Source organism: Podarcis gaigeae (assembly GCF_964106915.1).
Source record: "Podarcis gaigeae genome assembly, chromosome: 1".
In the NCBI taxonomy this organism is placed as follows: Eukaryota; Metazoa; Chordata; class Lepidosauria; order Squamata; family Lacertidae; genus Podarcis; species Podarcis gaigeae.
This window is the reverse complement of record NC_139678.1, coordinates 129,342,892-129,370,824: the sequence shown is the minus strand read 5'-3', so window position 1 is coordinate 129,370,824 and position 27,933 is coordinate 129,342,892. Positions and strand designations below refer to the sequence as shown.

Genomic DNA, 27,933 nt, shown 5'->3' with positions numbered 1-27,933 from the left:
CACTGGAAGAGTAGAAACAGGGAAGACAAACCAGAAAGAGTGCAGGATTCAAACATAATGGCAAGCCAAGATTCATAAGCCTACACCAAACCATGGCTTCAGATTGTAGCTTTCTGGCAGTAACCAAGCATAGCTATGCCGCTAGGCAGGGTTCATACATAAAATAGGTTGGAATTATATGGCCCTGGTGTTAGAAACTGAGATATGAAAGTTAGAAGCTAAATGGCACCTTAAACCGAGGTTATGGGCGCAACAACAGAATGTCCAGGCACACTTTTTTTAAATAACGAAGAATACAAAGCTGAAAAATGAATGAACTGCAGCTAAAATATTACGTTCATTTTTCACACGGTCTAGTCCTTCTACTACGCACCCCCCTAATATTCTTAAGAGGGTCTCTTCTCCAGTCTTCAGAGAGTAGCTGGAAGTGGGGAGGCAGAAAATGGTCCTCCTTTCCTTCCACTCTTCAGTTTTAATCTGAAATCTTTGGTGCAGTACTGTGCCCAGAGCTCAGAAACTGCTTGCGTTCATGAAATCCCCTGCTGCAAAATGTGCACAGAACAATGGGAGTTTTGGACGCTGCCAAGCCGCACCATCTCACCTGTCTCATTAATTAACTTTTTGCGCTAATCTAGCTTTACCTGTGTTTTTTCCCTTACCAACCTCAGGGTTCAGTCTACAAGCCAGTGTGGAAGCAGATTTAGAGGCAACTAAGTCAAGTATTAGTGATGTATGGAAGTGAGAGCTGGTTCAGATTCTAACTCTGAAAGGACAGAGTTTAAATGTGGACCAGATCCTTCTATGAACCCTCCCTTCCAAATAACCATACCATTATCGATTGTGTCACTATTGCCCCATCTAGTTTTGCCAACAAAGGTCTGTATAGTTAAAGCTATGGTTTTCCCAGTAGTGATGTATGGAAGTGAAAGCTGGACCATAAAGAAGGCTGATCGCCGAAGAATTGATGCTATTGAATTATGGTGCTGGAGGAGACTCTTGAGAGTCCCATGGACTGCAAGAAGATCAAACCTCTCCATTCTGAAGGAAATCAGCCCTGAGTGCTCACTGGAAGGACAGATCCTGAAGCTGAGGCTCCAAGACTTTGGCCACCTCATGAGAAGAGAAGACTCCCTGGAAAAGACCCTGATGTTGGGAAAGAGGAGGGGACGCCAGAGGAGGAGATGGTTGGACAGTGTTCTCGAAGCTACCAGCATGAGTCTGACCAAACTGTGGGAGGCAGTGGAAGACAGGAGTGCCTGGCGTGCTCTCATCCATGGGGTCACCGAGAGTCGGACACGACTGAACGACTAAACAACAACAACAACAAAGTCAAGTACAGGCAACTCTCCTCTTGCACATGATCGACTGGTGTGCGACAATGCACACACACGGCACCAGGAGAACAGAAGCAGCAGGAGAGAGCTGGAAAGTCCTTCTGGCTTGCAGAAAGATGCTCCCAGTGTCCAAAGAGGGTCTGAAGAGACCAGAGACACAGCAGGGCTTTGTTTTGGCTGCTCAGCCTCCCCGCCTAACAGCTGGCATGGGGGAAAGCAGTTACTGCTGCCACACTAACCTGTGCATCAGCTGTTCGACGGGGAAGCTGAGCAGCCAAAACAAAGCCCTACTGCACCTCCAGCTGTGGGGAGAGTATCTTCATGGGCCACGCCAATTCTCTAGGGTGCTCCCCACGTACGTGCATTTCACTCATGCGCACAGGGCGCCGGGAAGTAGCACCTGCGTAAGCGGGGAGTCGCCTGTAAAGGTATTTGCATTATCCATTAATCTATCGGAGGCCCAGAATAGGAAATGACACCATTAGAAGCAAAAGCATAATTTTATTATGCACTTATTCCTTCTCTTCCAATACCAGCAGCAAGTTTTGCCTCTTGCAAGGACTAAATTCTTGAGACTAAATCCTTAATTGATCCCCACAGGAAATCCCAAGACGCAAAGGCAAACACCCAGAAGCCCTCTAAGCAGAAAAACTCACTGAACAGTTGCAGTTCCAAGTTCTACAGTGGTGCCTCGCAAGACGAAATTAATTTGTTCCGCAAGTTTTTTCTTCTTGCGAGTTTTTCGTCTTGCGAAGCACGGTTTCCCATAGAAATGCATTGAAAATCAATCAATGCGTTCCTATGGAGACCGTCCGGGGACAGAGGGGAAGCACCGGGCGCCTTCCCCTCTGTCCCCGGACCTGTTTTAAAGCAAGGGAAGGGGCAGCGGGGAGAATCGCTTCTCCCCGTTGCCGCCCCTTGGTTCAAAAGGGGTCCCCGTAGATTGCGGGGCTGGCAACGGGGAGAAGCGATTCTCCCCGCTGCCCCTTCCCTTGCGCTTCCCCGCTATCCCCGGAGCTTGCGGGGCAAGCTTCGTTTTGCGAAGCAAGCCCATAGGGAAATGCGTCTTGCGAAGCGGCTAAGAAAACGAAAAACTCCTTCGTCTAGTGAGTTTTTCGTCTTCCGAGGTGTTTGTCTTGCGGGGTACCACTGTAATTCTTTATACGTAATTAAAGGGTCACACCTCAGGGTTACACCTAGGGGGGAGTCAGGGACAACCTGCTTACTTCTGCTGGTTGATGACAGTTAACTGATTTGTGTTCCCACTGGGAAAAAGTTACTCTGCTAAAAAGTAAAGAAAAGAAAACTAGGTTGTTTTGGCATTTGTTTTGGGGGGGAAATCCATGTTAACTACTGCTAATCATCTTATTTTCTTTTAAATGCTTACAAAATCAGTTACAAACTACATTCACGCAGCATTAACTCTGCTGGGTGTGTGACGTTTCTCTAATTGGATTACAGGTTGTAGAGCAACTCTAATTTCCTTTTTTAAAAAAAACAAAACAAAACACTAAACCATGAATACAGGATTTCTGATAGTTTTGAGATCAGGCTACTAGAGATAAGGGCTTGGAAGAAAATATATCTATTTTTAGTCACAGTAAAGATATAGTCCCCACAGGGTTGATGTGTGGCACCACACCAGTTTACATCCTTGTGACTGAACCTTTTTGTTACGGTATTTATCTGTTATCGACAACTTTCGATAATCAACTAAGCGTGTGGAAAACAAGATGTCCAGGTGTCAGGATGGCACCAGACATCTACACCATCTGGAGGTGCATGCCTGAGGATTCTTGGATATTGACTGTTTTCACACACGAGCTACACATCCTGGATAATTCTATCAGCTATATTTCATCTGCACAATCGGAATGAATTTCAGGAACCCAAAAGTCATACAGTGGTGCCCCGCAAGATGAACGCCTCGCAAGACGGAAAACCCGATAGACGAAAGGGTTTTCCATTTTGGAGGCGCTTCGCTAAACGAATTTCCCTATGGGGTTACTTCGCAAGATGAAAAAATCTTGTGAGTTCCCGCGGGTTTTTTTCATTTTCCTGCTTTTCCTAAGCTGCTAAGCTGCTTAACAGCTGATCCGCTGATAAGCCGCTTCTCAGCTAATCACTAAAAGCCGCTAGACCGCTAATAGCGCTAATCCGCTAAGCTGTCAATGGGCTTGCTTCGCAAGACGAAAAAACCGCTATACGAAGAGAATCGCGGAACGGATTCTTTTCGTCTTGTGAGGCACCACTGTATTACAAATTTGACTTTTGAGGCATCTGGCCCAAAAAATGGCAACTCAGTCTTTCGTTTAGGGGACTGTAAGGTAAAAGTAAAGGGACCCCTGACCGCTAAGTCCAGTCGCAGACGACTCTGGGGTTGCAGCGCTCAGCTCACTTTATTGGCCCAGGGAGCCGGCGTACAGCTTCCGGGTCACGTGGCCAGCATTACTAAGCCGCTTCTGGCGAACCAGAGCAGTGCACGGAGACGCCGTTTACCTTCCCCCCGGAGCGGTGCCTATTTATCTACTTGCACTTTGACATGCTTTCGAACTGCTAGGTGGGCAGGAGCAGGGACCGAACAACGGGAGCTCACTCTGTCACGGGGATTCAAACCGCTGACCTTCTGATCGGCAAGCCCTAGGCTCTGTGGTTGACAACTCTGGGAAACGGAGGGTGGGGCGCCAGAGGGATCTTTGCACCACGGCGCCGGATATGCTTAAGACAGCCCTGACCCTGAGATTAAGAGTCTCCATGCTCCAGTAACTGAGCTATCACACAGTCATGCACATACACCTGTGCATAAAGAACTTCATAAAAGCACCAGCATTGCAGATGCTCTTTTGAGACTGGAATTAATACAGGGCAGTGATGAGAAAACTTCACTTTTCAGCAACGTTAAAAAAATAATAATAACCCTGTTAGAAACAAGGCTATCAGTCTTACAAAGGCACTCTGCTTTGACGAAGTCTGGAAAGACGGGCTAAATATAACCACCCTCCTCCAGGTTTAGCAGCATTATGTTTCCAAATTGTGACTATCACTTGAGAAGAGATAATGGCAGATTTGTTTCGTTTTCTGTTTTGGTCTCTCACAAGCATGGAGGAAGCCTACCTAAGGGAGGTGTGGGCAGTAGGGGCAACGTCTTCTCCAGCCCACCTCACCATGCAGTTTGTGAAAACAAGTTATTGGCTGGGATCCAAATCAAAGGTGCCATCCATGCGCATGCCAGCACAATATGTGCTAGAGGAAAGCACTTGTGCTTGGTGGCAGTAATATTTCATAGTCACATAAATACTATGCAAAAATATACATTATACAGGCATAAAGAAGTAAGCGGCAAGGAGATAATACAAGCTTAAACAAGACTTCTATAAATAACTGTATGATTTGTTCACATACTTAATTCAGAGTATGTGTTGTTTATCCTACAGTCCCCAATTAAAAATACTACTACTACCTTGGCTTTTATAAACAATTTCAGTAAAGCAACGTCTTCAAAAATGTTGCCCATCCAATGACCTTTTAATGCTTTTTCCTTTCCTACTGGTTTTGGGGGACAGGGGGTGGAAAGGTGTGGGGGACTCCCTGGTCCTGACTTCTAGAAGACACCTGAAGGAGGCAACCCTGTTTCGGGAAATTTTTAATGTCTAATGTTTTGCCATTTTGTATGTGCTGTAGGCTGCCCAGAGTGGTTGGGGAAACCTAGCCAGATGGGCAGGGTAAAAATAATAAATTTATTATTATTATTTATTTCCCCACTATAAAATCATTTAAAGAAGGGTATAATATTAACTTCCAGAACTCCCTTGTGGGTGCCAGTCCAAAAGGCCCTGAGAGATTCAGGAAGGTCAAGACCATGAAGGTGAACAGATCAGCGCACACAACACTTTGGCTCGCAGGCCATATCTTGACTATGTAAGGAAGGCTGCTAGTGAGCATTGTGCCCCTGAATGACCTAATATTTGTCTCTACAGGTAGCAAGAGCACAACACTGCCCATATAGTTTTTACTTGCAAATGGTCCTTTCCTAGCTAGATACAGCTTGGTGTAAACATTCGTACACACCAAGAGTTCCAACTATCAATTCACCCATTTCAATTTAGTATAGTGGTACCTCGGGTTAAGTACTTAATTCATTCTGGAGGTCCATTCTTAACCTGAAACTGTTCTGAACCTGAAGCACCACTTTAGCTAATGGGGCCTCCTGCTACCGCCACGCCACCACAGCACGATTTCTATTCTCATCCTGAAGCAAAGTTCTTAACCCGAGGTACTATTTCTGGGTTAGTGGAGTCTGTAACCTGAAGAGCATGTAACCCGAGGTACCACTGTATGCAGATCTGGCTCACCATTCAAAAACTCCTATCTGGGATTATGGTGTCTAACTAGTAGTAACTATTCATTTTCCTATGCCTCCTTAAACCTGACAAAAGGCTTCATTTTAATATTGCTTTTTCTGTTTCAGAATTTGTCTCCATATGGATAGTACAAGAGAAGAACACCCCATCTGTATTATAGCGAACAATGCAGGGTTTTTTTTTGAGAATCTCTCGCAAGAAGTTTGACCTGAATTTTGCAGGTCTCTGGAATGTTTGTTTTGGCTTCCCTAACTTCTTGCTCCCTCATGAAACAAACTTACGAGGAAGTTTGACTGTTTGTTTTACCATCGTAATTAACGGTGACAATTTAGGCTTAGATAAATAACCAGGCACTTTGGATGCTATACACTAATAACTCAAACATTTATCAAAGACAGGAGAAGCTGAATCTTCATCTTTCCTCCCTTGAAAGCATTGCTTAAGAGGGACATTTAATTGAATGGAACTTCCCACACATAACTCAGACAGCATCCCAGATTCTTGTGAAGCGGATGCACATATTTGCAATCAGTACGACAATCAAGATGCCATCCTGATGGATGCTATAGCCCAAGACATCTGAAGGGCCATAGGTCCCCACCACTCCTCCAGAACAGGCACATCCAACTCCCAAGAGACAGCGATCTACTCACAGTATATATTAAAAAACAACAGACAGTGATCTACCCATTGTCTTTGGAGAATGGACCAGAGTTGAGCTTTTTGTAAGGAGCCAGAGTGCGGGGGGGGGATTGGGGGGGTTGTTAAGGGTCCAAAGATTGACCACGATCAACCAGGAACCCCCTGCAATCAACCAGTGGTGGATCACAATCAATCTGTTGGACATGCCTGCTCTAGAATTACCGTATTTTTCGCTCTATAAGACACACCAGACCATAAGACGCACCTAGTTTTTCGAGGAGGAAAACAAGAAAAAAAAATATTCTGAATCTCAGAAGCCAGAACAACAAGAGGGATCGCTGCGCAGTGAAAGCAGCAATCCCTCTTGCTGTTCTGGCTTCTGGGATAGCTGCACAGCTTGCATTCGCTCCATAAGATGCACACACATTTCCCCTCACTTTTTTTGGAGGGAAAGAGTGAGTCTTATAGAGCAAAAAATACGGTAATTTCCGACCCCAGTCAAGCTTGCAAAAATTTATCATTTGCCTGATAATAAATGTTGGAAATGCAAAGAAAATGAAGGTACATTCTTTCACCTTTGGTGGACGTGCACAAGGGAAATGATTCTGGGCACCACAGTTCATTCTGGGAAATGATTTATAATGAAATGAAAACCAGAAGAAACCAGAGGCCCTTCTCCTGGGTATGGTCGGCCAATTGGTGCCAAAGAAGGATAGAACTTTCTTTATATATGCTACAACAGCAGCAAGAATACTCATTGCAAAGTACTGGAAGACACAGGATCTACCCACTCTGGAAGAATGGCAGATGAAGGTGATGGACTATATGGGATTGGCAGAAATGACTGGCAGAATCCGAGACCAGGGAGAAGAGTTGGCGGAAGAAGATTGGAAGAAATTTAAAGACTATTTACAGAAATATTGCAAAATTAATGAATGTTAGAATGATGTCGGATAGAAATTAAGTGGTTTCCATCTGTAATGCTTTAAGAGAATATGGGAAAAAAGGTTTAGAAATAGGTTAAAATTTATTGATAAGGATTTGCTGAACTAACAATTTGAATTGGAATACAAAAAAGGGAGGTATGAGGAGGTCTGGGAAATAAGTTAATGAAAAATAAGTAATGGAAACTTTGTGTGTTTTTAATTATTTTCATTTTTGTATTTTTGTTATTTTTTCTTTTCTCTTTTTGATTTTTATTGCATTACTATTGAAAACTTTAATATTCTTTAAAAAAAATAACACGGTAATTTCCTGGACTTTTGTCACAGAGTTACATTTACCACGGGCCCTTATTCCAAGCCCCCTATTTCTTTCATAGGTGGTACATGCAAAACCTTAAACACATCACCAAAGCTGGAACTCTAAGGTAAGTTCTGAAAGAGATTATGGTATATCTTTCGGAACTCAGAACATAGGCACAGTGATTACAATACATTGTTTCATACGCAAATAATTCATAGCTGGCACACAAATTGTAATGCATTGTAATCAGCATAAAATACAAGGTATTTCCTTGTCAACGGAAGAAGAAAAAACTTAGAAGTGTTTCCTAGGGCTCTTTCTCAACCACCTACACTGATGTTGCATCTTGTGGATGAAAGAATACTCAGCTTGTGAAGCAGCATTATCAAGAAGGGAAATGTGTCTGTAATCAGCTCTCTTCTAAATCAATCACACAGCACACAGGTGTCTAGGGTTTATGGTGTTAACAGAACAATAAAAATGAAACACTTGCAGAGGACCTGATTTACATCATCAGCATGTGCTTGTTTTTAAAAGAGAATGAAAAAAGCAATGATCAAGCATTTGTAGAAGCTTGGAAAAGACCACACTGGCCCAAACACACATTGATTTGGGAACCAAGGACTCTGAGGGGCATCTAAGGCAGGGTGGTCCAATGACCACATGTGGCCCTCCAAGGTCTTTCTTTGGAGCCCTCAGAAACATCTGACAGGATCCTAGAGTCCTCCTGCATCCTTCCCAGGAGGTAGGAGTGCTCTAGGGCAGTGTTTCCCAACCTTGGGTCTCCAGCTGTTTTTGAACTACAATTCCCATCATCCCTGACCACTGGTCTTGCTAGCTAGGGATGATGGGAGTTGTAGGCCAAAAACATCTGGAGGCCCAAGGTTGGGAAACACTGCTCTAAGGTAGGCTTCCTCAAACTGGGCCCTCCAGATGTTTTTGACCTACAACTCCCATGATCCCTAGCTAGCAGGAGCAGTGGTCAGGGATGATGGGAATTGTAGTCTCAAAACATCTGGAGGGCCGAGTCTGAGGAAGCCTGCTCTAGAGCTCTGCCAGTGCTTTGCAACACCTTCCCAAAGCCCAGTGCATCACTTACCCAGCTTAGGGAAAGCAGAACGAGGGCTGGATAGGAGCATCAAATTTTGGCCTGACTCTGCAACCCTGCACAACACAGCAGTATGCAGCCAGCGGGTTCCATGTTGAAGCACCCATTTGATATAAAAAGTTGGACCGCCCTGATCTATAAGTAAATATGCACGCCATCACAACTGTTTACCATATACACCACTCCCTTTATGCCCTATTGCTTTACCTTCTTTATTATACCCATATTTAACACAGCAGAGTATAACGTATGTTTAGCAGCTCAATAAACAATCTGAAATAGCAACCACCCATTATGGTGGAGGGGGAAGAGGACTGGGAGGGGCGATCTGTGTTTACAAATGTTTCATGGCAAAAATCAAGGCAGAAAACTTTATTATCATATGAAAGACCAGTTGGAAGGCCAAAATCAACCATCAAACCTCATGAACCTCCGAACTGTTTATGTACAAGTTATCATTTTTTGCTACTCAATGGTTTGTTTCAATTAGTGTGATGCTTCTACTTTAAGTATGGCTATAAGATGAACATACAAAGCTGTCTGATAGATCTAGCCCTATACAGTGGTACCTCGGGTTACATACGCTTCAGGTTACACACTCCGCTAACCCAAAAACAGTGCTTCAGGTTAAGAACTTTGCTTCAGGATAAGAACAGTAATCAGGCTCCAGCGGCGCGGCAGCAGCAGGAGGCCCGATTAGCTAAAGTGGCGCTTCAGGTTAAGAACAGTTTCAGGTTAAGAATGGACCTCCGGAACAAATTAAGTACTTAACCTGAGGTACCACTGTATTCTCAACATAGATATTGCCTATCATTGAGCAGATGGACGTCCCAAGCCTAAAACATACAATTCTGCATCCAGCCTTGCCAAGCATTGGACTTTGCATGGTTTATTAAGAATGCATTCTACCATTGAGCTATAGTCCTGGTCCAGTAAGAAACACTTGCCATTGGGGAATCAAACCCTGATTTCCCGCACAATGGACATACATATTCACCGCTCTGCTAACAATGAAAAGGGTTCTCCATTTATCAGAGCCAGCAACTCATTGTAGTAAGGCATGGGTAGGCAAACTAAGGCCTGGGGGCTGGATCCGGCTCAATCGCTTTCTAAATCCAGCCCGCGGACGGTCTGGGAATCAGCATGTTTTTCCATGAGTAGAATGTGTCCTTTTATTTAAAATGCATCTCTGGGTTATTTGTGGGGCATAGGAATCCGTTCATTATTATTTTTTCAAAACATAGTCTGGCCCCCCCACAAGGTCTGAGGGACAGTGGACCGGCCCCCTGCTGAAAAAGTTTGCTGACCCCTGTACAGTCATACCTCGGGATGAATATGCTTCGGGTTAGGCAAATTCAGGATGCGCTCCACGGCGACCCGGAGGTAACAGAGCTCGTTACTTCCAGGTTTCGCTGCGCGCGCATGCACAGACCGTCAAAATGATGTCACGCACATGCGCAGAAGCGCCTAAACGTGACCCGCAGATACGCGGACACAGGTTACGTCCACTTTGGGATGTGAACGGGACTCTGGAACAGATCCCGTTCGCATCCCGTGGTACCACTGTAGTTTGGTATCTGAAGAAGTGTGCATGCACACGAAAGCTCATACCAATAACAAACTGAGTTGGTCTCTAAGGTGCTACTGGAAGGATATTTTTTTATTTTGTTTCCCCTATAGTAATGTATCCCTTTTGGTGTAAGACATGCCATGAACAAAAGAGATACTTTAAAAATAGAAAAGGTTCACAAGTAGCAACTCAGGTGGAACATGAAACTATCTGTTTAAGAAAGAGAGCAGAATTTGAAGATTATGCTAGAGCAAGGAACTAGCAGCTGTCTAAATGATACAACTCCAATCACTAGCTATGGTGGCTGGGGCTGATGGAATACCAAGTCCAACACCCTCTGGTGGGCCACACATTCCCAACCCATCTCTTGGAGCCAAGACACAACAGAGGCTTACCTCTGACCCACCCACTTCCACACCATCCAACATACTGGGATCTTCAGAAGAAGGAACCAGACGCAGCAGCTATGCCAGTCAGTCTTGTATGAATGACAAGAGGAAAACAGCACAGGGACAGAGCATGTTCTCCAGTTTCAAGGTGGACTCAAAGCAACTTCCCACAGCTGGATGCTCTCTGCCCAGCCTACAACATTAAAAGGCACATGGAGCTCAGCCATCCCATTTTTGGTGACTTCACCATTTCTCTTCCGGCAGTTAATAATAATAATAATTTATTATTTATACCCCACTCATCTGGCTGGGCTTCCCCAGCCACTCTGGGCGGCTTCCAACAAAACACTAAAATATAATAATCTATTAAACATTAAAAGCTTCCCTAAACAGGGCTGCCTTTAGATGTCTTCTAAAAGTTTGGTAGTTATTTTTCTCTTTGACATCTGGTGGGAGGGCGTTCCACAGGGTGGGTGCCACTACCGATAAGGCCCTCTGCCTGGTTCCCTGTAACTTGGCTTCTCACAGCGAGGGTACCACCAGAAGGCCCTCGGCGCTGGACCTCAGTGTCCGGGCAGAATGATGGAGGTGGAGACGCTCCTTCAGGTATACTGGACCGAGGCCCTTTAGGGCTTTAAAGGTCAGAACCAACACTTTGAATTGTGCTCGGAAACGTACTGGGAGCCAGTGTAGGTCTTTCAAGACCGGTGTTATATGGTCTCGGTGAACGCTCCCAGTCACCAGTCTAGCTGCCGCATTCTGGATTAGTTGTAGTTTCTGGGTCACCTTCAAAGGTAGCCCCACATAGAGTGCATTGCAGTAGTCCAAGTGAGAGCTAACCAGAGCATGTACCACTCTGGCGAGACAGTCCGCGGGCAGGTAGGGTCTCAGCCTGCGTACCAGATGGAGCTGGTAGATAGCTGCCCTGGACACAGAATTGACCTGTGCCTCCATGGACAGCTGCGAGTCCAGAAAGACTCCCAGGCTGCGCACCTGGTCCTTCAGGGGCACAGTTACCCCATTCAGGACCATGGAGTCCCCCACACCTGCCCACCTCCTGTCCCCCCAAAACAGTACTTCTGTCTTGTCAGGATTCAACCCTAATCTGTTAGCCACCATCCAGTTGCCAGGAATGCAGGGCAGCGCGAGAACTCAAAATGAGACGGACGGAGATGGACCCACATAGCAATTGCTGTTAGATGCTACAGACTGGGTGAAGATCATTCATCACAAGGAGGTTGGTTTTGCTGGCCATCAGCTTGGCAAAATCATAACGAATGCTAGAAAGTGACAGACAAGTCCAGTGATGCAGACTTTAACAAGTCTATAGCCCTTCAGTTTAGGAATCTTTAGTCACCCGTGGTAAGTAGCTCAGAAACGAAGAAGAAAAATGGCTATGTTAACATGGAAGTTAGCGGCACTGCAAAACCCAGGACACTTAAATTAGAATAAAGGCCCGTTGAAGCGGTAAACAAAATAGAGCTGTATGTCTAACCTTCCGATTGTAACAATTCCTACAAACATATTTGGCAGTGCTGTTCTGAATATTATTTGCAACCTCTTGTCTTCCTTGTACCCAAGAGCTGCTATTGGCTGGACAACCTATCCGCTCCCAGGGAAATCTTATGATGGTGCTATATAAATCTAATAAATAAAATAAAAGTTTGGCATTGCTATTTGCAACTAACGTTTTGCCTTTATAAACACTTCAGCAATACATAAAACACAACAGGTGGGTTTTTTTTCCCCTTAAAGGAAAACCAGACAATATGTTTATAAGCAACATTTATGAAGGGAAATTGACATGGAACATCACAATTCCATCTCTCATCTTATGCGGTGGTGTCATTTTTGACAGCAGTCTACCATCTACATGAAAAGGCCATTCAAGCAACTGGCAATGCGCTTCTGTCTCAAAATATGCGCGCATGTAGCAGAAGGATGCATGCAATCACCTTGCAGGCAGAAGCCACAGGAGGAGGCTTTGCCTTGCCTTGTTACAGGTAAAGAACATTCCTTACCTTTTCTTTGGTTCTCAGGTATCTCTGGAGAGCCTGCTGTGTTAAGTCTCTAACCGGGATCTGTCCATCTTTACAGGGAACCACAATCCCCGTCTTGCCAAAGCAAACCGTCACTTTCATCTCATCCAAATAAAAACCTATTTAGAGGCCTGTTGTTGTTGTTTTTAAAAAACGAGGGGGTTCAAAAGGAAATGATTGGGGGGGGGCAGGGAGGAGATAGTTGTGGGCAGCCTTGCCAGCAAAGCGAGCAAAATAACATTCACTTTCCAACTCTTAAAACAGATCCTAAGGCTCACTGTTTGGGGGGCAATGGAGTGGGGGGGGGGGGAGAAAAGCTAAAAGCTCCTCTGAGCAGCAGCAGGTGTTTGAGGAAGGGGGAGAAAAAGAGAGAGAGAAGGAAAGAGGGCCAGAACTGCTGGAGGGAGGGAAACAGGCCCGGGAGATGGAGGCAGGCCAAGCAGCCCTGAAGGCTGAGGCAAAGCGCAACGGCAACAAAGGTCACACGCGAGTTCTCCAATGGAGAGAGAGAGAGAAAGAGGCAGAGTGAGGGAAGGAGGGATCGAGGCAGACTGGGTCTGCCCTATGGAAGCCAGCAGCAGGCACCACGGAGGGCGAAGAGAGAGGAGGGTGGCGGCGAGCGCGCGGCCTCCGTCTCCTGCGCGCTCCAACGCAAGCGGCGGCTGGGAGGGAGTTGGGAAGCGGCGAAGGCGCGCAGCGGCGGCGACCCCGAGGGCGAGGGAAAAGGGCGGCCCTTGGCTCCCCACCCCGCCGAGCCTTCCCCACAGGCTGCTTCCCCAGAGGCGGAGGAGGCGGCCCAAACCGGAAGGGAGAGATTGGAAGCGTCTGTGCGCCCCAGGGGAAGAAGCGCAGGCCGAGCGTTGGAGAGGGGCGCGCCAACGCGGCGAGGCACCTCGGGCTCGGAGGGAGGGCAGCTTGGGAACGGCGGGGGGGGGGGGTTCCTTCCTTCCTTCCTTCTTCCTTCCTTCCTTCCTTTTCTCCTTCCCGCCGCCCGCCCCCTCTCTGTGGGGCAGCTGCCTGGGCGCCCCGACTCCCGCGCGCCCTGCCCGGGTCTCTCCACCCGACTCCTCGCGGCTCAGCGCACCAGGTACCCCGGGAAGGGAAGGCACGGCTCTCGGTCGTGGGGGGCGCGCAAGGTTTGCGCGCGTGCTTGGCTTCCTCCCGCAGCAACGGCAACAGCTTAAAGGGGCCGCGGACACCTCCTGGGCCGGCCGGCCGCCCTCCCTCTCCTCCTCCTCCTGCAGCGAGCGTTTTAAATGCAAGCTCCGTAGCACCGCAGCAACAAGTCCTCTCGGCAGGGCGAGGCGAGGCAGAGGGAAACTACCCGCTGCTTGATTTGCTTCCCACCAAGTTGCGATTTTGTTTTTTTCCCCCGAAACTTTGTTGACATTTTTAAATACAGTGTTGCCTTCCAAGACACGAGCGGATGTGAAGTGTTGCAGGCAGACTTCGACGCTGCGCGGACTGCAGGAAAGCGAACATGGGGGAATCTTCCGCATTTACAGATCCCAGTTCTGAAAGCTCATATGTATTCTTCCATAGAGTTGGAAGGGAGGAAAGGGTCATCCTAACACGCGGTTTCCCCCATCCGATTTGAAACCGGACCGGAGCCTGCTTAGCTTTGCAGATTTCTCCTTAGTGCAGATTACTATTTGTTAACAGACAATGCGAACCAGCCGAATTGACCCGGAGAGGTTAGCCTGCTTTCTGTGATCTTCGTCACATTCGCCAGCTGTGGGACTGTGCAAATCCTGTGTGTTTATGTGGCAATTAAAGGTAAAGGGACCCCTGACCATTAGGTCCAGTTGACTCTGGGGTTGTGGCACTCATCTCGCTTTATTGGCCGAGGGAGCCGGCGTACAGCTTCTGGGTCATGTGGCCAGCATGACTAAGCCGCTTCTGGCGAACCAGAGCAGCACACGGAAACACTGTTTACCTTCCTGCTGGAGTGGTACCTATTTATCTACTTGCACTTTGACTTGCTTTCGAACTGCTAGGTTGGCAGGAGCAGGGACCAAGCAACGGGAGCTCACCCTGTCGCGGGGATTCGAATTGCCAACCTTCTGATCAGCAAGCCCTAGGCTCTGTGGTTTAACCCACAGCGCCACCCACGTCCCTTTATGTGGCAATTAAAGGTACCCCTGCCCGTACGGGCCAGTCCTGACCAACTCTAGGGTTGCGCGCTCATCTCGCTCAAGATGCCAGGAGCCGGAGCCGTCCGAAGACACTTCCGGGTCACGTGGCCAGCGTGATGAAGCTGCAACTGGCGAGCCAGCGGCAGTGCCGCACACGGAAACGCCGTCTCCCTTCCCGCTATAAAGCGGTACCTATTTATCTACTTGCACTTTGACGTGCTTTCGAACTGCTAGGTTGGCAGGAGCAGGGACCGAGCAACGGAAGCTCACCCCATCGTGGGGATTCGAACCGCCAACCTTCTGATCGGCAAGTCCTAGGCTTTGTGGTTTAACCCACAGTGCCACCCGCATCCCTTTATGTGGCAATTAAGTCGCACAAGTATGCCTGGTGGCAATAGTATGCATACTTCCCATGGCAATAAGCAGGGCCGGCCCATGCAAGAAGCAGGGTGAGCCTCAGGCAGCGGGATCCACAGGCAGCAGATCCCAATGTAAACCTTCAGGCACTAAAAGTCTGGAGTCAGCACGCATAGGGACTGCAAAGGCTATTCTGGCAAATAGGTGCACTGACCATTTTGATGGAGCAGTTTTGCATTGCTTTCACAGAACAACCATTGCTCCTTAGGGTGAAAGAAATGCACTCAAAAAGGAAGGTTGGTGAGCAGCTGGAAGGGTTTCATTCTAGGATTCTGCACATGCCCTACATCAGAGATGTGCAATGCAATACATTTACTCAGAAATAAATCCCACTGTGAAGGCAATATGGTTTATAGAAGCTGTCATCAATCATAACTGTACTCCCAGTTTTTTTTTAAAAAAACCAACAACATCCAAATTAACTAGCACCCTACATTATTTTCCTTTAAAATGTTTAATGTGTTTAATGTGACTTAACAGTCAACTATTTAGAATGACAACAACAACAATGTATAGAAACAATAAAATCTCTATGAGTAAAATAGCAGCAAAAGAAAATGGATGATTAAAAGCTCAGGAGATTAACACTGTCTTGGCCTGCTGCTTGAAGGTTGATGGGACTGGTGATGAGGTTCTCTTTCTTGGGATGCTATTCCACAACCAGGGTGCCACCACAGAGCAGTCCCTATCTCTGGTGGTAATCGACTTAAGCTTCGAAGACACAGGGTTACTTAGAATAGTTTGGCACCCATTGGAACTGGTAGGCTGGCAAACAGAACATGAAGCCAGAACCAAAGATAGGCAGAGGTACCCCCTCACTGGCTAGACTGTGATTGATGGGGTACTGTCTCATTCACTGTTAAAGACCATTGTTATTCAGTTGCTTTGTAAGGAAGAAAGCAGGGTCACACTTGGTCATGTGGAAGTACGGTACATTTCCTCATTCCTAGAAACAGCTGAAGTGGCTTTGGGTTTGTTTCCCGGCACAGTTCCAAGTGCAGGTATTGACCTTTAAAACCACATTGTTTCGGTCCAAAGTACATGATCGCTGAATTCACTGAATTCATTGCTGTAGGTTGTTCCACTGTATGAAGTGAAAGAAGGATGTGAGCCTTCTTGGTGGTGGCACCTAGCCTAGCCTGTGAGATGTTCTTCCTACAGAGGCACATTTGGTGCCCATGTGATTTTTTTCACATCTCATACAAATACCTTTTCTGTTTCCCCAGGCCTATTCAGAAGTTTTAACCCTAAGCAAATAAGTTTTATTTTTTTAAAATGCTGCTCTTACCTACTATGACACAAACATGTATTAAAACACTTCCAGCACTCCAAAACTACTCTGATGATGATGCCAACCAAGGCTGCGATCCTAACCACTTGCCTGAGAGTAAGACCGATTAAATTCAATAGGACTTACATTTGAGTAGGCATGTTTAGGATTGCATTACTAGTCATTGAACATGACTACCACACCTGAAATGACACGGGTGGCGCTGTGGTCTAAACCACTGAGCCTCTTGGGCTTGCCAATCAGAAGGTCGGCAGTTCGAATCCCTGTGACGGAGTGAGCTCCCATTGCTCAGTCCCAGTTCCTGCCAACCTAGCAGTTCGAAAGCACACCAAAAAGTGCAAGTAGATAAGTAGATGCAAGTAGATAAGTACCTCCGGCGGGAAGGTAAATGGCGTTTCCGTGCACTGCTCTGGTTTTGGTGTTCCATTGCGCCAATAGTGGCTTAGTCATGCTGGCCACATGACCTGGAAAAACTGTCTGCGGACAAATGCCGGCTCTCTTGGCCTGTAAAGCGAGATGAGCGCTGCAACCCCAGAGTCATCTGTGACTGATCTTAACTGTCAGGGGTTCTTTGCCTTTACCTTTTTACCACACCTGAAGAAACAGTCCAACTCCCCAGTCATTCAGACCCCCCCAGATGGGTCCCTGCATTGCACCATGGTCCAGACTCCCACCCTTCACCCTGGTTCCTATGAGATGAAGACGGGCCCAGTGAGACATTCCGAATTGGCCATCCTGGCTGCAAAACTTCAGAGTCAGAAGTCTATTCAAAGAGCAGAAGGAGCAGGTACATCTTGTAGTCTAGCTGATGATCAGGAAGAGGTGGATCTGAATGTAGCAGCAGAAATCTTCTCAGTCTTTTCCTGGCCTTTGCTTGTACAACAGTTGGCCTTTTGTTTTTGTTGGGTAGCCCCATATCTAGAGCCTGATCTTGATTGATCTACCACAGCTGAGTGGGAAGGGGTTGCCTGGTGTTACGTACTGAGAAGAAGAAGAGAAGAAGAGTTTGGATTTGATACCCCGCCTTTCACTCCCCTTCAGGAGTCTCAAAGCGGCTAACATTCTCCTTTCCCATCCTCCCCCACAACAAACACTCTGTGAGGTGAGTGGGGCTGAGAGACTTCAGAGAAGTGTGACTAGCCCAAGGTCACCCAGCAGCTGCATGTGGAGGAGCGGGGAAGCGAACCCGGTTCCCCAGATTACAAGATTACTGCTCTTAACCACTACACCACACTCGCTCACTGAGTTGAATAGGATCCAAAATGCAGCAGTCTGATTGGTCCTAAAGCAATAGGATCCAGAATGCAGCAGTGTGATTGGTCCTAAAGCAATAGGATCCAGAATGCAGCAGTCTGATTGGTCCCCAGGAGCCACCCAACCCAGCTCCAGGTGGAAGTGAATCCGCAACCTGATTGGCCTACAGGTGAATCTCAGAATTAGCCAATCATGTGGGGCCCATTGTGTAAATAATGTATATAAAGCAGACATTCTGGGGGAACGTCCATTCCTCCTCACCACCATGAGCTGAATAAAGAGCATGAAATCCACTCTCGACTCTGAGTATAGTTCACCTGGGTAATATGTCACAGTCCCATCCTATATCCAAGGCGGGTTAGAATCTGGTAGGAGAGGCTGCTGAACTGGTCAGACAAGTTTAGCTAGGTTGCAATAGATACAAGGAAGTGATGGTGCTTTCCAAGAAGTGGGGGCTAGCATTTCTCCCACTCCGGATGCCACATGAACTGAGGATGATGAACACTAGGCCAAGGGGGCTGTGCATGGGAGAGTTGCGAGGAAGAGCTGGCTGATGCTGGAAGCTGGAGAACAGAGGTATGTCTTGCAGTGTGCTGGGCTTTGGGTTCCCTCTGGAAGCCTAAGAGGACACAAGATCTGCTGAAGTGTGAATGCTTTGAGCCCCTCCAGCCTATGTTCAGGTTATATATATTACAGTGGTTCCTCAGGTTACATACGCTTCAGGTTACAGACTCCGCTAACCCTGAATAGTGCTTCGGGTTAAGAACTTTGCTTCAGGATGAGAACAGAAATCGTGCTACAGCAGCGCAGCAGCAGCAGGAGGCCCCATTAGCTAAAGTGGTGTTTCAGGTTAAGAACAGTTTCAGGTTAAGAATGGACCTCCGGAACGAATTAGGTACTTAACCCAAGGTACCACTGTACATGTAAATAAAATACTCATGGCTCTTAAGGTAAAAAAAAAAGGTAAAGGACCCCTACCCCTGGACTCTTAAGTCCAGTCAAAGGTGACTTTGGGGTTGCGGCGCTCATCTCACTTTCAGGCCGAGGGAGCCAGCGTTTGTCCACAGACAGTTTTCCGGGTCAGGTGGCCAGCAGGACTAAACTGGTACTGGTGCACGGAGGACTGTGATGAGGGCCAGAGAGCACGGAAACACCATTTACCTTCCCGCCGCAGTGGTACCTATTTATCTACTTGCACTGGCATTCTTTCAAACTGCTAGGTTGGCAGGAGCTGGGACAGAGCAATGGGAGCTCACCCCGTCACGGGGATTCGAACCTTCAGCAAGCCCAAGAGGCTCAGTGGTTTAGACCACAGCATGGCTATTAAGCAAGGAAGTCTGAATACATAGTGCCTGGCCAAAAGTAGGTTGCCAGAATAAGCGGCCTTTGCTAGTCATCATATTTTGCTGGAAGTGAGGCACAGAGAAGCTTGTGTTGAGTCAAATCATCTTCAAATATCTAAAGAGCTGTCATGTGGAGGGTTCTATAGGCTTGTTTTCTTCTGCTCCAGAGGCTAGGCTTCAAGTTATAAGAAAGGAGATTCCGAATAAACACCAGGAAGAACTTTCTGACAGTAAGAGTTGTTTGGCAGTGGAACGGACTCCCACAAAAGATGGTGGACTGTCCTTCCTTGGAGCTTTTTAAGCAGAAGTTAGATGGCCATCTGTCATGTATGATTTAGTTGAGATTCCTGCATCTAGTCTTGTAGACCCTAGGATTTTATTCTCTGAGTTCAATTTTTAAATCGAAAGAGCAAAATCCTCTGAAAAAGCTCTCAATCCCATTTGCAGCTACTCATTCTTATCTGTTTCCCTTGCTACTTTGGCAGTCATTCCCCACCTCCCCGCTGCCTTTTTTCATGCCCTGTTGGATTACCCTAGTCAATCAGGGTCCATATATTGGGGTAATGATGTCACAACACTATAGAATCAAATAGATTTAGCTATGTGCTGGTGTCACCAAGGCAAATGAAGCTCATTAGAACGAGGACAGTAGTTCGTGGCCCGGGGTACAAAGGAGATGCTAGATAATCAGGGATCACTCTGAAACGTATATCTCTGCCAATTTGTAGCAGTTCCAAAAAAATTGTGAAGTGGGTTTCACTTGATTCTGACAAAACTTCTAATCAGGCTACCTCTCCTTTTAGCTCTGTAATTGGAGCTGCAGCTATGGCAAAGTGAACTCATATTCTTCACATGTCAATGTGTAGCAAACCTCAGTACAGCTATCAAAAGAATAAGAAGAGGAGTTTGGATTTGATATCCCGCTTTATCACTACCCTAAGGAGTCTCAAAGCGGCTAACAATCTCCTTTCCCTTCCTCCCCCACAACAAACACTCTGTGAGGTGAGTGGGGCTGAGAGACTTCAGAGAAGTGTGACTGGCCCAAGGTCACCCAGCAGCTGCATGTGGAGGAGCGGAGACGCGAACCCGGTTCCCCAGATTACGAGTCCACTGCTCTTAACCACTACACCACACTGGCTCTCCTTGGTAGCCACATTTGAGAAAACCTGTGCCAGAAAAAAAGAAGGATCTAGAACGCTATTCAAGCTGCTGCCCAGGAGGACTGCCTGCTGAGGGCCTGAAGGACCCTGCCCTTACCTCTCTCCACCTGGTTTGGGGCGGGGCCTTACAGGCTTCATAAGGACTGCTGCTGCTGCTCAGCAGAGACAGCTCCCAGTGGCGTAGCATGGGTTGTCAGCACTCGGGGCAAGGCAAGTAATTTGCGCCCCCTAACCCGTGGATTTTAGTAGGGGCAGAGAGCTGCGAGTGCGAGCGCGCCCCCCCCCCAGATGTTGCGCCCGGTGCGGCCGGCACCCCCTGCACCCCCATGCTACGCCACTGACAGCTCCTCTTTTAAACTGTTTTTAATTTTTATCTGTGTCGTTTTAAATGAGACCACCTTGGCTGTGAGCCCCGGAAGACCTGCACCCTGCCTGGCTGGCCTTTTCCCATCTGGCCTGGGAGAATGGAGTGCTGACTGACTCCAGCTACAAAAATTGAGGCCGTTGAACAGATTCTTGGGCTGGAGTATTGCTTATGGGGAGTTGAGAGAGCTTGTTGCTGTTATTGATATTAGTGTTGTATCTTTAGTTTCAGGTCTTATGATTTACGAGGAAATTGTTCCCATTTGGTTGTGTACGTTTTGATGTGTTTTATTTATTGTTTGGGACTTCTGCTATGTTTGTAATTATGTAATTTTGTAAATTATGTAAACCTTGTCATGTTGTAAGCCACCTTGAGCATAGGAAAGGCGGCATACAAATAAAATGATGATGATGATGATACCTCATCTCATCTTACACTTCCTGTTAAACAAACCATATTATATTGAGCGTATCTTAAAATAAAAAGGTAAAGGGACCCCTGACCATTAGGTCCAGTCATGACCGACTCTGGAGTTGCGGTGCTCATCTCGCTTTATTGGCTGAGGGAGCCGGCATACAGTTTCCGGGTCATGTGGCCAGCATGACTAAGCCGCTTCTGGCGAACCAGAGCAGCGCATGGAAACACCGTTTACCTTCCCGCCAGAGTGGTACCTATTTATCTACTTGCACTTTGACGTGCTTTTGAACTGCTAGGTTGGCAGGAGCAGGGACCGAGCAACAGGAGCTCACCCCGTTGCGGGGATTCAAACCACCAACTTTCTGATCGGCAAGTCCTAGGATCTGTGGTTTAACCCACAGCGCCACCCGCGTCCCTTATCTTAAAATAAACTAAGACAAAATGAGGACTGGCTGTTGCTTACAGTTGCCTTGGGGCTAAGGACAGGCAGAGCCCTAGAAAGGAAGAGAACAGGGGCCCAGAGGTTTGCTGTGCCCTTTTAAGATCCTCCTCAAAGGAACCAGGCCAAGCTCCATTCCAGGTGTATCTATGTATTTCACACCTTGAGAATTACTAGCTTCGACCAAATGTGTACACTCAGTAACTTCTCTTTTTAACCATTTTTTGGGGGTGGGGGAGCAATCACCATGCAGAACACCATTTAAAATTTCACCGTCACAGCACCACTTTAAGAGCTCTCATTCTATAAGTAGGCTGCCTGGCTATGGTAATGGAGGTAAAGGTAAAGGGACCCCTGACCATTAGGTCCAGTCGTGGCCGACTCTGGGCTTGCAGCGCTCATCTTGCTTTACTGGCTGAGGGAGCCGGCGTACAGTTTCCAGGTCATGTGGCCAGCATGGCTAAGCCACTTCTAGTGAACCAGAGCAGCACACGGAAACGCCATTTACCTTCCCGCCGGAGTGGTACCTATTTATCTACTTGCATTTTGACGTGCTTCCGAACTGCTAGGTTGGCAGGAACTGGGACCGAGCAACGGGAGCTCACCCCGTCGCAGGGATTTGAACCGCTGACCTTCTGATCAGCAAGTCCTAGGCTCTGTGGTTTAACCCACAGCGCCACCCACGTCCGTTATGGTAATGGGGGGGGGGGTAAAAGGAGCAAAGGAGAAGAATTAACACATAGGGAATAGGAGTGAACATTTGTAACATCAGGCTTATTCAGGACTACCACTGAAGAGCAAAGGGACAAATAGTTAATTGGCACCCTGTTAGATGTAGCTGGGAAGGACCTTCAAACATTCCCATTTTCCTTAGCCTAGTTATACCCAAGCCATCTGGAGCAGCCTTGCTGAGTTTCCTACCTCTCATCTATTTATTTTTTAAATAGCCAGGGACACTCCCTTGCAATATCCTTTCTCCAGATGGTGTTTGTTTCTTGCACATACCTAAAATATGCCAAGCCCCCTCTCATTTTAACTTGTGCAACTATTTGTGTATGAACAACAAAATATGTAACATCCTTACTTCACAACGTTAACAGGCTTCTCTCTATTCCAAGCTACATTGCCCCTCCCTCTCCCCTACTTCTGCATCTTCTTTACTTAACAGTGCAACATCCTGAAATTGTCCTGTCTGCTGACATCAGCATCTTCACCGCAATATTTCTGAAGGGAATTGCACAACCTGTGTGCAATCGTAGCTAAAGGGAATTGCAAGGGAGGAGGGAGGCCAAGAAACAGAGACGGGGCAAGCTGCTGAAAAAAACAGGGTGTCTCTGGCTCCTATTGCAACCAGCTCTCCCCCCCACTCTGTTGTCCCAGAACCCAAAGAGGTATGAAGAGTGTTGAGCAAAGACAGGCAAGATGAAGGAACCTCAGATTGCTTGGAAAGGACCCTTAGGCAGGTGTGGGAAGGCCACACCTCACAACTGTACTCATTTGAAGGTGACCCGGAAACTACAACTAATCCAGAATGCGGCAGCTAGACTGGTGACTGGGGGCGGCTGCCAAGACCATATAACACCGGTCTTGAAAGACCTACACTGGCTCCCAGTATGTTTCCGAGTACAATTCAAAGTGTTGGTGTTGACTTTTAAAGCCCTAAACGGCCTTGGTCCAGTATACCTGAAGGAGCGTCTCCACCCCCATCGTTCTGCCCAGACGCTGAGGTCCAGCGCCAAGGGCCTTCTGGCAGTTCCCTCATTGCAAGAAGCAAAGCTACAGGGAACCAGGAAGAGGGCCTTCTCGGTAGTGGCGCCCGCCCTGTGGAACGCCCTCCCATCAGATGTCAAAGAGATAAACAACTCTTTGTTCTAAACAACATTCTAAACAACATTCTAAAGACATCTTTAGAATGTTGTTTAGACATGTTCTAAACAACATTCAGAAGACATCTTAAGGCAGCCCTGTTCAGGGAAGTTTTTAATGTGTGACATCTTAGTGTATTTTTGGTCTTTGTGGAAGCCACCCAGAGTGGCTGGGAAACCCAGCCAGATGGGCGGGGTACAAATAATAAATTATTATTATTATTATTATTATTAGGTCTGGCACTACTGAGCAGCCTTGTTTCTTCTAATAAAGATTTAACTTCACATACTCTGTGTGATTTATTGCTGACCCGCTCCTGACACACAACGTCCGTGGAACAGCTTTTCACAACACGTTGTTACCTTCTAATGTCTACACATCAAGCTGATTTTAAAGAAACCCTGCTGGGGTCCCATTAGAGCTGCTCAGGGGCCTGAATTGGCCCTGAGGAGTCCAGCTGCTGATTTGAGTATACATACATTTCTTAACTCATATTGTCAACTCTGATCATATACACAGACAGCTCGCTCATGCTCCCTTCAGCACCTGGGAATAACTGTTTTCCATCTACAGCTATGCACATCACAAGTAAACCGTTCTATTTGGCAGGTCTAATGTGGTTCAGGGGACGCAGGTGGCGCTGTGGGTTAAAGCCTCAGCGCCTAGGACTTGCCGATCGAAAGGTCGGCGGTTCGAATCCCTGCGGCGGGGTGCGCTCCCGCTGCTCGGTCCCAGCGCCTGCCAACCTAGCAGTTCGAAAGCACCTCCGGGTGCAAGTAGATAAATAGGGACCGCTTACCAGCGGGAAGGTAAACGGCATTTTCCGTGTGCGGCTCTGGCTCGCCAGAGCAGCGATGTCACGCTGGCCACGTGACCCGGAAGTGTCTCCGGACAGCGCTGGCCCCTGGCCTCTTGAGTGAGATGGGCGCACAACCCCAGAGTCTGTCAAGACTGGCCCGTACGGGCAGGGGTACCTTTACCTTTACCTTTAATGTGGTTCAGTAAAGGTCATGGCCATGTCATTGTAGAAGTGCTTTTGAACAGCAGCAAGTAGTTATCACAATTAAAAGAAAATTGGTGGAAATGGCAAGGTAGGTTGTTTCGGTGGCTATCCATGAAATATATAGCACAGAGAATAAATGATACAAGATACACAGATATTATAAAATAACGTGCATTAAAGCACAACATCTTGAATGAAATGCACAGTAATGAAAATCACCTTTGTCTACAAGACCCCCACGTTGTACATTAGGAGGATTTTCTTGCCATCCATCACAGTAGGGAGACTGATGACATTATTTTAATTATGCTGATGTTTCACAGTGCTCCTTGTATTACCTGAACAGAGTATTAATACCCTGCAGAGGTAGTTATGCACAAGGAAACTACAGAACATAGAAAGAGGATCAATTGAAAACAGATATATTTAGCAAGATTCTAAAGAAAAGAGTGTTGATTGGTAGTGATTAACTATACAAGCTGGGAAAATGCAGTGATTAGAGTTCAGAGAATTGATATACAAAAAGCTGCGTTTTACATTTTGGGGAGTTTGAATCTGCTTGATATGCGAGTTTATCTATGCTCTTTATTTCCATTTTGAGTGCTTGCTTCAGTAAATGAAAAATCTGAAGGCAATGATTTTTATGCCATACTTGTTTATATGAAATGTGATCTGTAATGGAAAAAAAATAGATTTCTCTCTCTTTTAGCCATTAATGTTCTTGGAGTCATTAAAGTTTCTAAAAATAATCTCCAAAGGGTGATGACTTTGGCTTATTCATTTCTCAGTCTTTAGCTGAAAGAATTCTAATGCTAAGATAGTTTTTGAGACCTGCTGCCCGATGTAAAATAACTAATGTAAGAATTATTTAGTTTTGCCAGAACTTAGTCACTGTTAGAGTTTGAAAAATCACTCTGTTATATGGGCCCAATTCAGAGTTGACACCAAACTATAGTTTGAACAATTCCTAGCCCAGATTTGGATGTAACATCAAATTATGGTTTGTTAGAAGAATTCACCATAATCGGACTTGAGCTCCTAGGCTCTCGGCTATCTCATTCAACTTTTTTTTTTTTTTTAGCCCAAAGAGAAGAAATGCAAAGCTACTACAGTGGTACCTTGGGTTACATATGCTTCAGGTTACATACGCTTCAGGTTACAGACTCTGCTAACCCAGATATATTACCTCGGGTTAAGAACTTTGTTTCAGGATGAGAACAGAAATCGTGCAGCAGCAGTGCAGCGGCAGCAGGAGGCCCCATTAGCTAAAGTGGTGCTTCAGGTTAAGAACAGTTTCAGGTTAAGAACCAACCTCCGGAAAGAATTAAGTACTTAACTCGAGGTACCACTGTATTCTAACAATTAGGTGCAGCTGGAGGGCAGGTACAGTACAATTCTATACAGTGGTATCTTGGGTTACATACGCTTCAGGTTACAGACGCTTCAGGCTACAGACTCCGCTAACCCAGAAATATTACCTCGGATTAAGAACATTGCTTCAGGATGAGAACAGAAATTGTGCTCCTGCAGCGCGGCAGCATCAAGAGGCCCCATTAGCTAAAATGATACCTCAGGTTAAGAACAGTTTCAGGTTAAGAACGGACCTCCAGAACAAATTAAGTACTTAACCTGAGGTACCACTTCAGGTTACAGACTCTGCTAACCCAGATATATTACCTCGGGTTAAGAACTTTGTTTCTGGATGAGAACAGAAATCGTGCAGCAGCAGTGCAGCGGCAGCAGGAGGCCCCATTAGCTAAAGTGGTGCTTCAGGTTAAGAACAGTTTCAGGTTAAGAACAGACCTCCGGAACGAATTAAGTTCTTAACACGAGGTACCACTGTACTTGCAAACCACAGTTTTCTCATTCACCCAAATATGGAAACGGGGGCTGTGAAAACCACAGTGAGTTCACATATGTGATGGATGGACTTTGGGTCATAGTCCAGGGGAGCCAGAAACCAATGAGGGCTGAGTGGAGTGTTATCCAATCAGGAGAGAACAGAACAGAACCTGCCAGTTAAATTTTCAAATAAGGCTTGGGTAGAGTTTAGATAGGGCTTGGATGGTGCAGAAATAGGGCTTGACTGGCATATAGTGCTCAAACAGGGATTAGATTAGATTAAGGTTACCAGATTTTTTCAAAGAATCCGAGGACACTCCTTTTTCTTTTTAAGAGGAAAAAAAGTGATAAAAAAGTTATTTGTTTTTAAAAAGTTAAGAAGTCATATCTTCTCTTTTGTGGTCTCCTCTGTCGCATGGCTTTCCTCTGGACCCCGGCCTGCTCTCTTGGAGCGTTAGCTGCCATGGAGTAGGCTCGGATCGGGCCTGGGCTCGGCCACATGTCCTTGCCCTCCTGGTGCTCTCCTACCTCTCCTCCTTAGCGGCGGCGGCAGCAGCAGCGAGGCAAGGTTGGGGCTCCCCTCTTTTTTCTCCTTCCTCTTTCACTCTCTTCCTTCTCCTTCTCCTGTTCTCCTCCTCCCTGTGTCGGCTCCAGGGTTTTTCTGGCCCCAGAGCACCACTGGGCCGTCGGCCGGGTGGCCAGGCGCTCTCACTCCTGGCTCAATTTGGGTTGTGGGGGGGGGGGGGTCTGCGGTCCCCACGGTTGATGCACCAGGCGTCCCAGGTTCCCCCTCGGCAGTGGCTGTCTCAGCAGCCCGGAGCCAGCCTGGTAGTGCAGTTGGCTCTGGCTGGCTTCAGGAGCCACTTGCTGCTGTGGCGCCCGCCATTTTGCCTCGCCAGAAGTCCCCATATGATGTGTCTTGTGCCATTGAACCAATCACCCAACATTCATTCCCTGCTAATAAATCTACAACACTTAAGATATAAATCTGCTGAAATTAAATGAAATCCAGGGACATTCCGGGGAGGGATTTTGTCTGGGGTAAAAGGTAAAGGTAAAGGTACCCCTGCCCGTACGGGCCAGTCTTGACAGACTCTGGGGTTGTGCGCCCATCTCACTTAAGAGGCCAGGGGCCAGCGCTGTCCGGAGACACTTCCGGGTCACGTGGCCAGCGTGACATCGCTGCTCTGGCGAGCCAGAGCCGCACACGGAAACACCGTTTACCTTCCCGCTGGTAAGCGGTCCCTATTTATCTACTTGCACCCGGAGGTGCTTTCGAACTGCTAGGTTGGCAGGCGTTGGGACCGAGCAGCGGGAGCGCACCCCGCCGCAGGGATTCGAACCGCCGACCTTTCGATCGGCAAGTCCTAGGTGCTGAGGCTTTAACCCACAGCGCCACCTGCGTCCCTTTGTCTGGGGACAGATTAGTAAATCCAGGGACTGTCCCCGGGAACATCTAGTAACCATAGATTAGATCCTGGTACGGGCTTTGTTAGGAAATAGCTAGGCAGGGCAACCCAGATTATTTGCTGAGGGGAAGGTAAAGATCCCAGAAGAGTGTTTTACAGGCTTAGCAGAACAAAATGTCCATTCTAGGAGGAATCAATTTATGCAGACACAGAAGTGGGAATCTTAAGTAAGGTTTTTGACTAGATCTGCAAATAGTTTTTGACTGGTACCAGGTGTTGCAACCAATAAACTGTAACCCTCATTG

At 47.0% G+C, this 27,933-nt stretch overlaps 1 protein-coding gene across 3 annotated transcripts in view; it reads right to left on the bottom strand.

Annotated features, from left to right (window-relative positions):
• Positions 1 to 13,948, bottom strand: part of PARD3B (par-3 family cell polarity regulator beta) — a 616,930-nt gene extending 602,982 nt beyond the window's left edge. For 2 of the 3 annotated variants that reach the window (XM_083705169.1, XM_083705171.1), the window contains exon 1: positions 12,671 to 13,948. In XM_083705169.1, the coding sequence (XP_083561295.1) occupies positions 12,671 to 12,790 (120 nt within the window). In that variant the 5' untranslated portion in view covers positions 12,791 to 13,948. The remainder of the gene's footprint in view (positions 1 to 12,670) is intronic. The other variant, XM_083705170.1, reaches the window with a different exon arrangement.
• Between the last annotated feature and the right edge of the window lie 13,985 nt (positions 13,949 to 27,933).